The sequence below is a fragment of the Pristiophorus japonicus genome, chromosome 1, assembly GCF_044704955.1.
Source record: "Pristiophorus japonicus isolate sPriJap1 chromosome 1, sPriJap1.hap1, whole genome shotgun sequence".
Taxonomy (NCBI): Eukaryota; Metazoa; Chordata; class Chondrichthyes; family Pristiophoridae; genus Pristiophorus; species Pristiophorus japonicus.
The window spans coordinates 397,627,515-397,643,710 of NC_091977.1; the positions used below are offsets into that span (position 1 = coordinate 397,627,515).

The 16,196-nt window shown below is 45.8% G+C and overlaps 1 protein-coding gene across 3 annotated transcripts in view; it reads right to left on the bottom strand.

The window, feature by feature from the left end:
* Nucleotides 1-16,196, bottom strand: part of LOC139274688 (centrosome and spindle pole-associated protein 1) — a 355,670-nt gene that overhangs the window by 310,934 nt on the left and 28,540 nt on the right. For all 3 annotated transcript variants that reach the window (XM_070891381.1, XM_070891368.1, XM_070891373.1), the window contains exon 2: nt 9,786-9,898. In XM_070891381.1, coding sequence (XP_070747482.1) covers nt 9,786-9,884 — 99 coding nt within the window. In that variant the 5' untranslated portion in view covers nt 9,885-9,898. The remainder of the gene's footprint in view (nt 1-9,785; nt 9,899-16,196) is intronic.

A 16,196-nucleotide genomic window follows, 5' to 3' on the forward strand; every position in this document is an offset into this window, starting at 1 on the left:
TATTTAATTGGAGAACATTTCTGCTCATCCAGTACTGGATGTCAGACAAGTAGTCTGACAATTTAGAGATTGTGGAGGGGTCGAGAGAAGTGGTGCTGAGGTAGAGGTGGGTGTCGTCAGCATACATGTGGAAACTGACTCTGTTTTCAGATGACATCGCCAAGGGGCAGCATGCAAATGAGAAATAGGATAGATCCTTAGGGGACACCAAAGGTAACGATGCAGGAGCAGAAAGAGAAGCCAGGTGATTCTCTGGTACGATTAGATAGATAAGATTGGAACCAGGCGAGTGTAGTCCCACCTAGTTGGACGATGGTGGAGAGGCGTTGGAGGAGGATCGAGTGATCAACCATGTCTAAGGCTGCAGACAAGTCGAGAAGGACGAGGAGGGATAATTTATCTTTGTCGCAGTCCCAAAGGATGTCATTTGTGACTTTGATTAGAACCATTTCAGTACTGTAGCAGGGGCGGAAACCTGATTGGAGGGATTCAAACATGGAGTTCCGGGAAAGATGGGCACAGATTTGGGACTTGGAGGGTTATAGGGCTGGAGGAGGTTACAGAGGTACATAACATAAGAACATAAGGTATAGGAGCAGGAGTAGGCCAGGTAGGGAGGTGCAAGTTCATGGGGCGGTAGTTTACAAGGATGGAGGGGTCAAGGGTTGTTTTTTGAGGAGAGGGGTGATGATGGCAGATTTGAAGGAGACGGGGACAGTACATGAAGAGAAAGAACTGTTGGTCAGATAACATGGGAGCCAGAAAATGAAATTGGGTGGTCAGCAATTTGGTGGGAAAAGGGTCGAGGGCGCAGGAAGTGATCCTCATGGACAAGATAAAAACATAGAAACACAGAAACATAGAAAATAGGTGCAGGAGTAGGCCATTCGGTCCTTCTAGCCTGCACTGCCATTCAATGAGTTTATAGCTGAACATGCAACTTCAGTACCCCATTCCTGCTTTCTCGCCATACCCCTTGATCCCCCCAGTAGTAAGGACTACATCTAACTCCTTTTTGAAAATATTTAGTGAATTGGCCTCAACAACATTCTGTGGTAGAGAATTCCACAGGTTCACCACTCTCTGGGTGAAGAAGTTTCTCCTCATCTCGGTCCTAAATGGCTTACCCCTTATCCTTAGACTGTGACCCCTGGTTCTGGACTTCCCCAACATTGGGAACATTCTTTCTGCATCGAACCTGTCTAAACCCGTCAGAATTATAAACGTTTCTATGAGATCCCCTCTCATTCTTCTGAACTCCAGTGAATACAAGCCCAGTTGATCCAGTCTTTCTTGATAGGTCAGTCCCGTCATCCCGCGAATCAGACTGGTGAACCTTCGCTGCACTCCCTCAATAGCAAGAATGTCCTTCCTCAAGTTAGAAGACGAAAACTGTACACAATACTCCAGGTGCAGCCTCACCAAGGCCCTGTACAACTGTAGTAACACCTCCCTGCCCCTATACTCAAATCTCCTCGCTATGAAGGCCAACATGCCGTTTGCTTTCTTAACTGCCTGCTGTACCTGCATACCAACCTTCAATGACTGATGTACCATGACACCCAGGTCTCGTTGCACCTCCCCTTTAATCTGTCACCATTCAGATAATAGTCTGTCTCTCTGTTTTTATCATCAAAGAGGTAACCTCACATTTATCCACATTATACTTCATCTGCCATGCATTTGCCCACTCACCTAACCTATCCAAGTCACTCTGCAGCCTCATAGCATCCTCCTCGCAGTTCACACTGCCACCCAACTTAGTGTCATCCGCATATTTGGAGATACTACATTTAATCCCCTCGTCTAAATCATTAATGTACAATGTAAACAGCTGGGACCCCAGCACAGAACCTTGCGGTACCCCACTAGTCACTGCCTGCCATTCTGAAAAGTACCCATTTACTCCTACTCTTTGCTTCCTGTCTGACAACCAGTTCTCAATCCACGTCAGCACACTACCCCCAATCCCATATGCTTTAACTTTGCACACCAATCTCTTGTGTGGGACCTTGTCGAAAGCCTTCTGAAAGTCCAAATACACCACATCAACTGGTTCTCCCTTGTCCACTCTACTGGAAACATCCTCAAAAAATTCCAGAAGGTTTGTCAAGCATGATTTCCTTTTCACAAATCCATGCTGACTTGGACCTATCATGTCACCTCTTTCCAAATGCGCTGCTATGACATCCTTAATAACTGATTCCATCATTTTACCCACTACCGACCGATGTCAGGCTGACCGGTCTATAATTCCGTTTTCTCTCTCCCTCCTTTTTTAAAAAAGTGGGGTTACATTGGCTACACTCCACTCCATAGGAACTGATCCAGAGTCAATGGAATGTTGGAAAATGACTGTCAATACATCCGCTATTTTCAAGGCCACCTCCTTAAGTACTCTGGGATGCAGACCATCAGGCCCTGGGGATTTAATGGCCTTCAATCCCATCAATTTCCCCAACACAATTTCCCGACTAATAAGGATTTCCCTCAGTTCCTCCTTCTTACTAGACCCTCTGACCCCTTTTATATCCGGAAGGTTGTTTGTGTCCTCCTTAGTGAATACCGAACCAAAGTACTTGTTCAATTGGTCTGCCATTTCTTTGTTCCCAGTTAGGACTTCCCCTGATTCTGACTGCAGGGGAGCTAAGTTTGTCTTTACTAACCTTTTTCTCTTTACATATCTATAGTAGCTTTTGCAGTCCGTCTTAATGTTCCCTGCAAGCTTCCTCTCGTACTCTATTTTCCCTGCCCTAATCAAACCCTTTGTCCTCCTCTGCTGAGTTCTAAATTTCTCCCAGTCCCCGGGTTCGCTGCTATTTCTGGCCAATTTGTATGCCACTTCCTTGGCTTTAATACTATTCCTGATTTCCCTGGATAGCCACGGTTGAGCCACCTTCCCTTTTTTATTTTTACGCCAGACAGGAATGTACAATTGTTGTAGTTCATCCATACGGTCTCTAAATGTCTGCCATTGCCCATCCACTGTCAACCCCTTAAGTATCATTCGCCAATCTATCCCAGCCAATTCACGCCTCATACCTTCAAAGTTACCCTTCTTTAAGTTCTGGACCATGGTCTCTGAATTAACTGTTTCATTCTCCATCCTAATGTAGTATTCCACCATATTATGATCACTCTTCCCCAAGGGGCCTCGCACAACGAGATTGCTAATTAATCCCCTCTTATTACACAACACCCAGTCTAAGATGGCCTACCCCCTAGTTGGTTCCTCGACATATTGGTCTAGAAAACCATCCCTTATGCACTCCAGGAAATCCTCTTCCACCGTATTGCTTCCAGTTTGGTTAGCCCAATCCATATGCATATTAAAGTCATCCATGATAACTGCTGCACCTTTATTGCATGCACCCCTAATTTCCTGTTTGATGCCCTCCCCAACATCACTACTACTGTTTGGAGGTCTGTACACAACTCCCACTAACATTTTTTGCCCTTTGGTGTTCTGCAGCTCTACCCATATAGATTCCACATCATCCAAGCTAATGTCCTTCCTAACTATTGCATTAATCTCCTCTTTAACCAGCATTGCTACCCCACCTCCTTTTCCTTTTATGCTATCCTTCCTGAATGTTGAGTTCCCAGCCCTGATCATCCTGGAGCCACGTCTCTGTAATCCCAATCACATCATATCTGTTAACATCTATTTGCACAGTTAATTCATCCACCTTATTACGGATTAAGACACAAAGCCTTCAGGCTTGTTTTTTTAACACCCTTTGTCCTTTTAGAATTATAATGTAGTGTGGCCCTTTTTGTTTCTTGCCTTTGTTTACTCGGCCTTCCACTATTGCTTTTTACCTTTCTACCATCTGTTTCTGACTCCATATTACTTCGCCCTGTCTCGCTGCATAGGTTCCCATCCCCCTGCCATATTTGTTTAAACACTCCCGAACTGCATTAGCAAATGTTACCCCCAGGACATCAGTTCCAGTCTTGCCCAAGTGCAGACTGTCCCTTTTGTACAGGTCCCACTTCCCCCAGAACTGGTTCCAATGTTCCAGGAATTTGAATCCCTCCCTCTTGCACTACTGCTCAAGCCATGTATTTATTCTAACTATCCTGCTCCCTCTACTCTGATTAGCATGTGGCACTGGTAGCAATCCAGAGATTACTACCTTTGAGGTCCTACTTTTTAATTTAACTCCTAGCTTCTGGAATGCGGAGAGGTCATGAAGGGAGATCAGAGAGAAACTGGAGAATGATGCGACTACAGGGCTAGGGCAGAGGGGAACCTTAGAAGAAGTTTGGCCCGGTGGGCTAGGGGATGAAGGGAAGTGACAAAGGCAGCTGATCGGATGGTCTCAATCTTAGAGACAAAGAAGTCGATGAGCTCCTCGCACTTGTTGGAGGCGAGGGTGGAGTAGACAGGGGATAGGGTTTTAAGAAGACGGTTAGCAGTAGAGAATATAACTCGGGCATATCTTTGCATTTTAGAATAATTCTGGAATAGTGAGCAGTTTTGGCAGGAGAGAGCAGGACCCGATGATGCTTTATGTGATCCAGCCAGATCGGGCAGTGAATGGCTAAACCAGTTGTCTGCCATGTCCGTTCAAGCCTGCATCTCTTAGATTTAAGGGAGCAAAGAGGAGGGCTGTACCAGCGGGAACGGGCAGAGTGAGAGAGAGAGTAATTGTTTTAATAGGCACTAGGACATCAAAGGTGGTGGTGAGGGAGGTTGAGCAGATCGGGTAGCTGCAGAAATGTTGGGATGAATAGTGGGTCAAAGGCTGGACAGGTGGGATTTCTTAAGTGCAGCTTTACTCTATAAACATTGCTTTCTACAGCACTGTGACAATGGAAATGTGTTATAACAATTACTAAGTTGTAATATTAAACTGATATCCTGAATATTGCCCTCCCATCTTCCATAAACTGATCGAAACTCTGCTGTCTATATACTAATTCGCACCAAGTCCCATTCACCCACACCCTTGTGCTCACTGATTTACATTGGCTGCCAGTCCAACACCTTGATTTTAAAATTATCACCCTCATGTTCAAATCCTTTCATGACCTTGCACCTCCCTACCTCTAACCTCCTCCAGTCCTACAACCCTCCAAAAACTCTGCACTCCTCCAACTCTGGCCTCTTTCCTCCCCACCATTGGCAAGTGTGCCTTTAGCTGTTTAAGCCATAAGCTCTGGAATTTCCTCCCTAAAATTCTTTACTTCTCTTTCTTGCTTTAAAACACTGCTTAAAATTTACCTCTGAACAAGCATTTGGTCATCTGTCCTAATATCTCGTCATCAATTTTTGTCTGATTATATACTCGTGAAGCACCTTGGGATGTTTTGCTACGTTAAGGCACCTTATAAATGCAAGTTGTTGTTGTTGTATTTATTTCTGGTGGGGCAGTCAGGATTATTTTAAAACTTTCGTTAACATAGAAACATAGAAAATCGGTGCAGGAGCAGGCCATTCAGCCCTTCTAGCCTGCACCGCCATTCAATGAGTTCATGGCTGAATATGAAACTTCAGTACCCCCTTCCTGCTTTCTCGCCATACCCCTTGATCCCCCTAGTAGTAAGGACTTCATCTAACTCCCTTTTGAATATATTTAGTGAATTGGCCTCAACTACTTTCTGTGGTAGAGAATTCCACAGGTTCACCATTCTCTGGGTGAAGAAGTTTCTCCTCATCTCGGTCCTAAATGGCTTACCCCTTATCCTCAGACTGTGACCCCTGGTTCTGGACTTCCCCAACATTGGGAACATTCTTCCTGAATCTAACCTGTCTAAACCCGTCAGAATTTTAAACGTTTCTATGAGGTCCCCTCTCATTCTTCTGAACTCCAGTGAATACAAACCCAGTTGATCCAGTCTTTCTTGATAGGTCAGTCCCACCATCCCGGGAATCAGTCTGGTGAATCTTCGCTGCACTCCCTCAATAGCAAGAATGTCCTTCCTCAAGTTAGGAGACCAAAACTGTACACAATACTCCAGGTGTGGCCTCACCAAGGCCCTGTACAACTGTAGCAACACCTCCCTGCCCCTGTACTCAAATCCCCTCGCTATGAAGGCCAACATGCCATTTCTCTTCTTTACCACCTGCTGTACCTGCGTGCCCACTTTGTGACTGATGTACCATGACACCCAGGTCTCATTGCTCCTCCCCTTTTCCTAGTCTGCCGCCATTCAGATAATTTTCTGCCTTTGTGGTTTTGCCCCCAAAATGGATAACCTCACATTTATCCACATCATACTGCATCTGCCATGCATTTGCCCACTCACCTAACCTGTCCAAGTCACCTTGCAGCATCTTAGCGTCCTCCTCACAGCTCACACCGCCACCCAGTTTAGTGACATCTGCAAACTTGGAGATATTACACTCTATTCCTTCATCCAAATCGTTAATGTATATTGTAAAGAGCTTGGGTCCCAGCACTGAGCCCTGCGGCACTCCACTAGTCACTGCCTGCCATTCTGAAAAGGACCCGTTTATCCCGACTCTCTGCTTCCTGTCTGCCAACCAGTTCCCTATCCACGTCAGTATATTACCCCCAATACCATGTGCTTTGATTTTGCATAACAATCTCTTGTGCGGGACCTTGTCAAAAGCCTTCTGAAAGTCCAAATACATCACATCCACTGGTTCTCCCTTGTCCACTTTGCTAATTACATCCTCAAAAAATTCCAGAAGATTTGTCAAGCATGATTTCCCTTTCATAAATCCATGCTGACTTGATCCGATCCTGTCACCGCTTTCCAAATGCGCTATTACGTCCTTCATGATCGATTCCAACATTTTCCCCACTACTGATGTCAAGCTAACTGGTCTATAATTACCCGTTTTCTCTCTCCCTCCTTTTTTAAAAAGTGGTGTTACATTAGCTGCCCTCCAGTCCATGGGAACTGATCCAGAGTCGATAGACTGTTGGAAAATGATCACCAATGCATCCACTATTTCTAGGGCCACTTCCTTGAGCACTCTGGGATGCAGACTATCAGGCCCCGGGGATTTATCGGCCTTCAATCCCATCAATTTCCCGAACACAATTTTCCGCCTAATAAGGCTATCCTTCAGTTCCTTCAGACCCACTGTCCCCTAGTACCTTCGGAAGGTTATTTGTATCTTCCTTCGTGAAGACAGAACCGAAGTATTGGTTCAATTGGTCTGCCATTTCTTTGTTCCCCATTATAATTTCACCTGAATCCGATTGCAAGGAACCTACATTTGTCTTTACTAATCTTTTTCCCTTCACATATTTATAGAAGCTTTTGCAGTCAGTTTTTATATTCCCTGCAAGCTTCCTCTCGTACTCTATTTTCCCCCACTTAATTAAACTCTTAGTCCTCCTCTGTTGAATTCTAAATTTCTCCCAGTCCTCAGGTTTGTTGCTTTTTCTAGTCAATTTACCGTATATACTCGCGTATCATGCGACTTTTGAAGACCTAAATTGTAACCTAAATTTGGGGGGTCGCATGATACGCGAGATACAAAATTTGCGGGTGTGAAGTGCTGGCCAAGATTAGGCTGTTAGGCTGTTAAGCAGACCGTATCCACGCTGAATCTCGGCAGGTATCTCCTGGGCTGGATTGCAGCCTCTATTGTCGCTTGTACTGTATCTTTGCTGTGGTCTAGAGATCGCCACCCACAACTCCCTCTGAAGTTTGCTGCATTATTAGAGGCTCCATCTAGCTCAGCCCATGCTTCTTTTACCCGCAAACACAGTAGAGGCTGTGGCTGAACGACGCTAGTCAAGCCAGCTGGAATGATTGCTGTATCGGTGTTCGATTCGCGAACAGCTTTCACAGCAGAATCCACTCGATGTTTCATGTTAAGGTCTGTATTCGATCTCAAAAAAGTGACTCGCATGATACATGAGATATATGATAAAATCATGTTTTGGGGACGAAAATTTAGGGGTCGCATGATACGCGAGATCGCAGGATACGCGAGTATATACGGTATATGTCTCTTCCTTGGCTTTAACACTATCCTTAATTTCCTTTGTTAGTCATGGTTGAGCCACCTTCCCAGTTTTATTTTTACTCCAGAGAGGGATGTACATTTGCTGATGTTCATCCATGTGATCTTTAAAGGTTTGCCATTGCTTATCCACCGTCAACCCTTTTAGTATCGTTTGCCAGTCTATTCTAGCCAATTCACACCTCATACCATCGAAGTTACCTTTCCTTAAGTTCAGGGCCCTTGGCCCCAAGTTTCCACATGATTTGCTCCTGATTTTTAGGAGCAACTGGTGTAGAACGGAGTATCTTAGAAATCGGAATTCTCGTCATTTAGTTTGCTCCAGTTCTAGTCAGTTAGAACAGTTTCACTTTGGAACAGAATTTTTTTTTCTAAAGGGAGCGTGTCCGGCCACTTACGCCTGTTTTCAAAGTTTCGTCAGTGAAAACTTACTCCAAACTAACTTAGAATGGAGTAAGTGAAGATTTTTGTACGCTCGAAAAAACCTTGTCTACACTTTAGAAAATCAGGCGTAGGTTACAAATCAGGCATAGGGAATGGGTGGAGGGGGGTTTAAAGGGAAACTTACAAACATTAAACACTTCAGTTTTACAAATAAAGAGCCATCAATAATAAAAACATCAATAAAATCAAAAAAAAATTAATAAGAAATCATTTTTTTTTAAAAATCAATAAATAAAACATTTTCTACTTACCGACTGCAGCACCGGGAGCCCTCCAACAGCGTGCTGGGATCCCCCCCCCCAGTGTGTCTCTATCTGTGTTGCTGAAGGGGAGAGAGAAAGAGAGAGAAAGAGAGAGAAAGAGAGAGAAAGAGAGAGAAAGAGAGAGAAAGAGAGAGAAAGAGAGAGAAAGAGAGAGAAAAAGAGAGAAAAAGAGAGAAAAAGAGAGAGAAAGAGAGAGAAAGAGAGAGAAAGAGAGAGAAAGAGAGAGAAAGAGAGAGAAAGAGAGAGAAAGAGAGAGAAAGAGAGAGAAAGAGAGAGAAAGAGAGAGAAAGAGAGAGAAAGAGAGAGAAAGAGAGAGAAAGAGAGAGAAAGAGAGAGAAAGGAAGGAAGGAAAGGAAGGAAGGAAAGGAAGAAAGAAAAAGAAAGAAAGAAAGAAAGAAAGAAAGAAGAGAGAGAGAGGCTGAACGGGCCGGGCCCCAAGACTTCGAGCTGCGTGCTTCGGGCCCCTCCCACACAGTTTTGGGTGCCTGGAGCTACTGCACATGCGCGCCCACTGTAGCGCGCATGTGCAGAGGTCCCGGCACTGTTTTCAGCGCAGAGACCTGGCTCCGCCCCCCACAGCTCGTGCTGCACCGCGCCGAGGACCAAAGGACCAGCAGGGAGCCGGAGAATCTGTGAAAAATTTTTAGGCGCGCTTTGAGGCGCGAAAAACAGGCGTCCAGGTCGGGGCTGCGCCATTCTCGGCGCGGCCCAAAACTTGGGCCCATGAATTCTGGAATCAAGTAACTCAGGAGAAATTCATAAACCTATTATTTTCCCCCATCTCAAGTAAACAATTGATTAGCATGTTGACCTTCCCTCAACGACTATCTGTCCCACCTGTGACAGAGTCTGTGGCTCTCGTATTGGTCTGTTCAGCCACCAAAGAACTCACTTCAGGAGTGGAAGCAAGTCTTCCTCGATTCCGAGAGACTGCCTATGATGATACACTCATCAGCTGCCCATATAACTTTAGATACAAATGCTAGATTTTATTCAATAAATTTGCTACATTTGAACATCAATACATACTATAGAGAATCTGCACCTAACTTCACTTTCATTCAAGTAATTTTTCAAATTAACTTGCTGTTTTTAATATAAAAGCATTAAAATTATAGACTTACTCTCATCTCCATGTATGGTGGATCTTGGTCCAGCTCAATTTTATCTTGTGTTAACTTGGCCCTCTGTTCTTCAAGGAACTTTTCCAACTCATCTGCCATTGTCAGCAAAGTACCTTTAATAACATTTAAATTTATAAATTAAAATGTTGGCTCTGTGACAAAGCAGAGTTCAGCTGAATGGAAACAAAGGGCGCAAAATTCAGATCCATAGTGCCCATTTTTGGGGTGCTGAGTGCCCTTAGAGCTCCAAAATGGCATCTGTGGCTCACACACTTGTGGGGCGAATCACCCCAGATGCCATATTGGTGAGGGCGTTAGCATGCACGGAGTGAACGCCCGCTAGAAACATGCAGAGCAGGCAGATCATGATGTCAATCAGCATGCAAAGCTGATCTGATGCCAGCGCTGCCATTTTGAGCTCAACACTTAACCTCCCATGGCTGAACAAACATTCAGCCTCCCACCAGCACAATTTAAAAGGATCATCAACTACTTACAGGTTAGTTGCGGTTGATTTCTTCTGGCTGTTGCTACAGTTCTACAAGTGTTTGGTGCTTTCTATGGGCTCAATTTTCCCCAGTGATTTGTGCCGTTTTTTTTGGAGCAGGCTGCTTTTTCTAGCCTAACTTAAAAATCCACAGTTTCCCCAATCAATTTGCACCAGCAAATCATTTCGTTACGATTTTTTTTAGCTAATTTTCTTTTTCATCCAAAGGCGGTGTGTAACCAGCCACCTACACCAATTCTGGCCATTTAGTGAACTTTGGCCAGCTGATAGTTACTCCATTTCTGCTTAGACCAGCGTATGTGACCTCTCCAGAAAACCCTTGCGGAGAGTTAAAGAAATCGGTGCAGGTAAGTAAATCGGAGGCCCTTCGGCCTGGGCTAGGGGCGGGGAGCGGAGGGAACCGGGAAGGCACTCACTCGGGGCCAGGAGAAGGTCGGCGGGGGAGGGAGCGGACTGACCGACAAGCCCTTCGGCTTGGGCTAGGGGTGGGAAGCGGAGCAGACCGGGAAGGCACTCGGGGCCAGGGTCCGCAGGGGAGGGAGGACTTCTCTGTAAGCCCTGTAGAATAGAAATTTTTAAAATGCGCATTTACCTTAAGCTACTGCGCCCGCTTGAGATCCCGGTCCCGGTCTGGAGGCCTCTCGATTGCCAACTCGGAGCTGTACTGCGCATGCGTGTCCATTGCAGCGACGTCAAAAAAGTAAGGTTTTTTTTCCCACGCATGTGCAGAAGGCCCAGCTGTGTTTTTTGCCGCAGATAGCAGGCTCCGCCCCCCCCGGGGCGACTGGACACGCTGCGCGGCTCCGGATTGCAGTATAAAGATCAGGGAAAGTTAGTACAACAATTTCTGGCGCATTTCTGGACCTAAAAACCCGGTGTAACTCTGGCAATACGCCAGAAAACGGGCTTGGGCAAAATTGAGCCCGATAGTTGTTTAAAGTTGCCAAAGTCTACAGGGAGGTGTGGCAGGTGCTGAAGGACTTTTTCCTGCGTTCAAGGCTTCTGCACAAACCACTTGCTGCCAGATGTGTGTGCATTAGTTGGAATTCCCCTTGGAATACAGCAGAACTTGGAGAATAAATAGAGGGCACACAGAGCAGGACAAGCGGCGAGAAGAGCTCTATCGGGAGGCCATATTCGCCCAGGGTGTTCAGGAAGCAATTCTCCTACCTGAACCTTAGCGTGGAACAACGTGCGAGACATCTGCGCTTCAGTAAGGAGATCCTCACTGAAACCTGCTACAGCCACAACTGTAACCTTACAGCAGGGAAAGGACCGCATTTCCAGTGGCTGTGAAGATGACCGTGGTGATGAACTTTTATACATCGGGCTCCTACCAGGCTGGAGCTGAAGATATCTACAACATCTCGCAGTTTGACACCCATTGTTGTGTAAGGGAGTTCACTGAGGAGCTATATTTAAAGATGTCATTCTCTCTTGCCAGAGAGCAGCAGGCAGAGCGAGCTCGCAGCTTTGCTAGGATTGCAGGCTTCCCCCTGGTGCAGGTTGCTTTGACTGCACACACATCACTTTGCAGGCACCATGTGTCAACTCTGCCATGTACTGGCACTGAAAGGGATTCCACTCCCTCAACGTCCAGCTGTTGTGCAGTCATAGACAGCGAATCATGCAGGTCAATGCCCGGCATCCAGGCAGCAGTCATAATGCCTTCATTCTGTGGCAGTCCGCTGTGCTAGCTGCATTTGAGCCACCACGGCAAACCAAAGGGCAGCCTTTCTAATGTTAAATTTCGCACACGTGCGGTGCGAAACTGTGAAAGGGCTGCACATGCAACAAAAAAATACGGGGAACATTGCTGGTAACTGCAACCCAAATTCCCCATTCACCAATCGTCCCACACCTTACCTTCCTGCTGTTACTGACCATCACAGCATCAGCATCGCCACAATGCAAAAATAAAAGCTAACACAAAATAAACATTCCAAACCAAATTTATAAATCAAATCTATCATATTGCATACAAATGTCAACTAATCATTATTGTGCATTCCTTTAGTGCCTGCCTTCCCTGTGCCTTTGCCAGTCCAAGTGCCCCTACGAAGTGCTACCCCAGTGGCTACAGCATGGCTGGTGGAAGACTGCTGACTTTCAGTGAAGGAGACTGCAGATGGCCTTAGAAGGCCTAGCTGAGGTCTCCAGCATCTCGGCATGGGCGGTAGCAGTCTCGGTTGACCGGCTGATGGAATGGCAGTGGTGGGAAGACAGCAAGTTTCCGCTCCAGGGAGCCACTGGCACTCCTCCAGGGTGGTGCCTCAGCAATCCTGGTAATCTATTGGAGGAAAGATTGCTGGACTGCTGAGACACCGTTCAAGCCTCTTTTAACACTAAAGTCTAGAGCCTTGATGGCAGTACTCGGAGCTTCCACTGCAGCACTCGGATGTTGGGTGGCTGCTGCTTGTGCTACAATGGAAGCAGAGACATCGGCCATTCGATGCTGTATCTTGGTTGGATCCACAAGTGTGCTAATGGAGTTGGCCACCACTTCTATGCTGGAAAGGATGGGCTCCAAGTTGGTGCCAGACTCCTCCATGCTCCTTAACATTACAGAAAAGCTTCTGCATACCCATCAGTCTTCTTTTGCGGCCTGCCCTATCGAAGTGCTAATCTGAGTCCTTTGCAGCAGAACTTGTGTGCAAGCTCCCTCTCCAGCAAGCTAGCACCCTTGCCCCCTCCCCTGGCTGCAGGCCACTTGTGCCCGGTGTCTCACCACGTGCAGATCCCACCTCTATGCTATATTCCAAATTACCCAGTGACAGTATCTGAGCTGACGGCTGCGAGTGTGAAAACGTGTGACGGTGTGACTTAATCATCACTGACTTGTTGCTCTTCAACCACTGCCTGGCCAGGTTGCTGTTCTTGGGTATCTGAAAGGTGAAAGGCACAAGGGTAAGGTTGTGATGAGGAGAGAAGGGAAAGCAAGAAGTGCAGGCTTACACCATCTGCAGTTTATAAATCAGAAGAGATTGTGAGATGGGGGGGGGGGGGAAAATGTATGAATGAGGATATCATCTTCTATGATTTCAGCCTCGCCGCTGACCATGGCCTCAGTAATGGCTGTTCCAATAATGGCCAGCATCGTCTCTTCTGTGTGGATTAGAACATGCAGGCATGCCTGTCCCCCACCAGTTAGCTCCTGCTGCCTCCGGTTGTACGCCGCCTTGACCCGCAAGAGAGGGAAGTATGACAGTGAGTGTCGTGCAATCTGATTGGGTGATGTGCATTGTTCTGTCTAACTTTTTTTTTTTATGTGCAGCGCGGCCCATTCAAATTTTCGCACATGCGCAATTTCTCCATGTAAAAGCCAGTGAGCAGCCTGCGCTGTACCTCCAGACAGCAGCATGGCCGTGCAGCTTAGCAGAAACATTGGTGATGTGGCTGCCATGGTTGAATAGCTAGCAGTGTGAGATGTGGGTGTATGGCTTGCTGCTATGCCAAGTGTGTGAAGGTAAGGTGAAGCTATGAAAATGAGATACGAGTCCTGATTGACAGATTGTTGGGAGGTGAGTAATGGGGGTGTGGTGAAATGAGCAGTGGCTGAGGCTAGCGGTGCAGTTGGTAGGATATGGCATGCTTACACCAATTGCACTCGAGTGAGGTCATTGAACTTCTTATGGCACTGTATTCAGGTCCTCGGGGCTTGACTCTTGGCATTGACTGCCACGGCTATCTGCTCTCACTGGCTTCTGAGCATTTGTCTGGAGGGCCTCCTGTGAATACAGCGCATCCCTCCTCCTTCCTTCCACCAAGGCCTCCAGCGCCACAAAACCTTGGAGCCCGCTCTCTCCCATGCTGTGTCATTATTGAGTGTTTCCCAGGTCAGAATTAGTTGTAGAACGACTTCCAGCACTTGCACCAGTCACGATGCACCTCCCATTTAAGAGGTGCAGGCTAGCTTTAACTGGTGCTATCCTGCTCATGCGGAAATCATGTAAATGAGCAAGCAGCACAAAATTGCCGTGCTGCCTGCATTACATTGAATGGGCGCAGGTTAATCGTGCATCACGATCCCCACAACCTGTTTTCCGTGGTTATTGAATTTAGCCCCCAAACTTTCTATCTGGATTTTTGGATACTTTTTACAGTCCAATTGGTGAAACTGATCAACAAGTCACAAATTGCAAACAGTCTGGTTCAGCCTTGGACAATGGCTGGGGGTGGCAGTGGGGGGGGGGGGGGGGGGGGGAGGATGAAATCAGTAGCAAGGGCATGGAGCCTGTTGCAGCCTCCCCAGTGTTTAATTGGAAAAAGCTGCAGCTAATCTAAGACTGGATATCAGACAAGCAGTCTGATGTAGGGGATGTATTGATAGTCGTGGAGAGCACTAAAGGAATTTTCCTCTTTAAAAATCCCGTAACAATTACATGTGATCCCTCACAAGGTTCCCTATTTCAGCATATTAAATATTAGATATTTAATTTAGGCAAGATTCTTAAGAAAGCATAGTCAAAATCCCGCCACCACCTACAACGCACAAGTCAGGAGTGTGATGGCATACTCTACACTTGCCTGGATGGGTGAAACTGCTACACTCAAGAAGCTCAACACCATCCAGGACAAAGCAGTCCACTTGATCAACACCCCATCCACCAGCTTAAACATTCATTCCCTCCACCACTAGCATACTGCAATGTGTACTAGCTATAGGATGCACTGCAGCAACTCACCAAGCCTTCTTCGACAGCACTTCCCAAACCTGCAATCTCCATCACCTATGACAAAGGCAGCAGATACATGGGAACACCACCATCTCCAAGTTCCCCTCCAAATCACACCATGCCAACTTAGACATATATCGCTGTTCATTCATCACTAGGTCAAAATCCTGGAACTCCCTACCCAACAGCTTTCTGGGAGTACCTTCACCCCATGGACTGAAGTGATTCAAAAAGGCCCACATCTTCTCAAAGGCAATTAGCAATGAATTCTGGCCTTGCCAGCGATGCCAATATCCCAAGAATGAATTTGAAAAATATTGGCCCAGATTTTGCGGTGCGTATGACGGTGTACCCCAAGTATGCTGTCATACCGTCTTTGAAATAAACCGCAAGTTTGGGATTTCTGCATGCGTTTAAACCTGAACTTGCGGTCTATTAATGTACACATTGACGAGCCACTCGCTCTGCCACCAAAAACCTTATTGCTGGTGCAGAGTTGGGCTATTTGCCCACCCTGCCCAGCAATTACATATGGAAATTTTATGGCTGTTGGAAACAAGCTCTGCATTAAAAGCTTTAATGAGAAGCAATCCTAGTGTATGTTACAGCTGCAGGTCTTTTTAAAATAATGTTTACATTTCATTTGTTTAGAAGTGGGAATAATTAGAACTGAATTGGATTCCCACCATAAAACCTAAATCTGTATCTATTTTAAAGTCTGTAGTAATGAAGTAATGTCATAATTTAAATGAGTGAAAGTCAATCTGTTTCCCAATTGGTGGACCAGGTCCATGTGATCAAAAACAGAAATGATATTCAGTTAGTACTGCAGGTGACTGATGTAGCATAACTTTGTTCAACTACTGTACTTATACACATTTGATAGCTCCCAAGATATTGCAGGAACCTACTTTATTAGACACATGACTCAATTATTGCATTAAACAAAACTAACAGTTTATTAGAATTTTTTAACATTGATTATGGGCCTGTAAAATCTACTGCAGCTGCAAACTGTAAAGGTGTACCAAAGGTGGGAACCGTTAAATCACAAAACTCAACGAAATACAATGGCAGGTACGCTTCATACAGAGATATATATGGATTTAGAACACGTAAATTTACATCATCAAATCCTTTTGGACTTTGGTGTCCCCACAAGTCCAATCAGCATCAACCCTTACCTATTCAAACTTTCTTCCCACAATTTCAGAGTGCTAGGAGAGT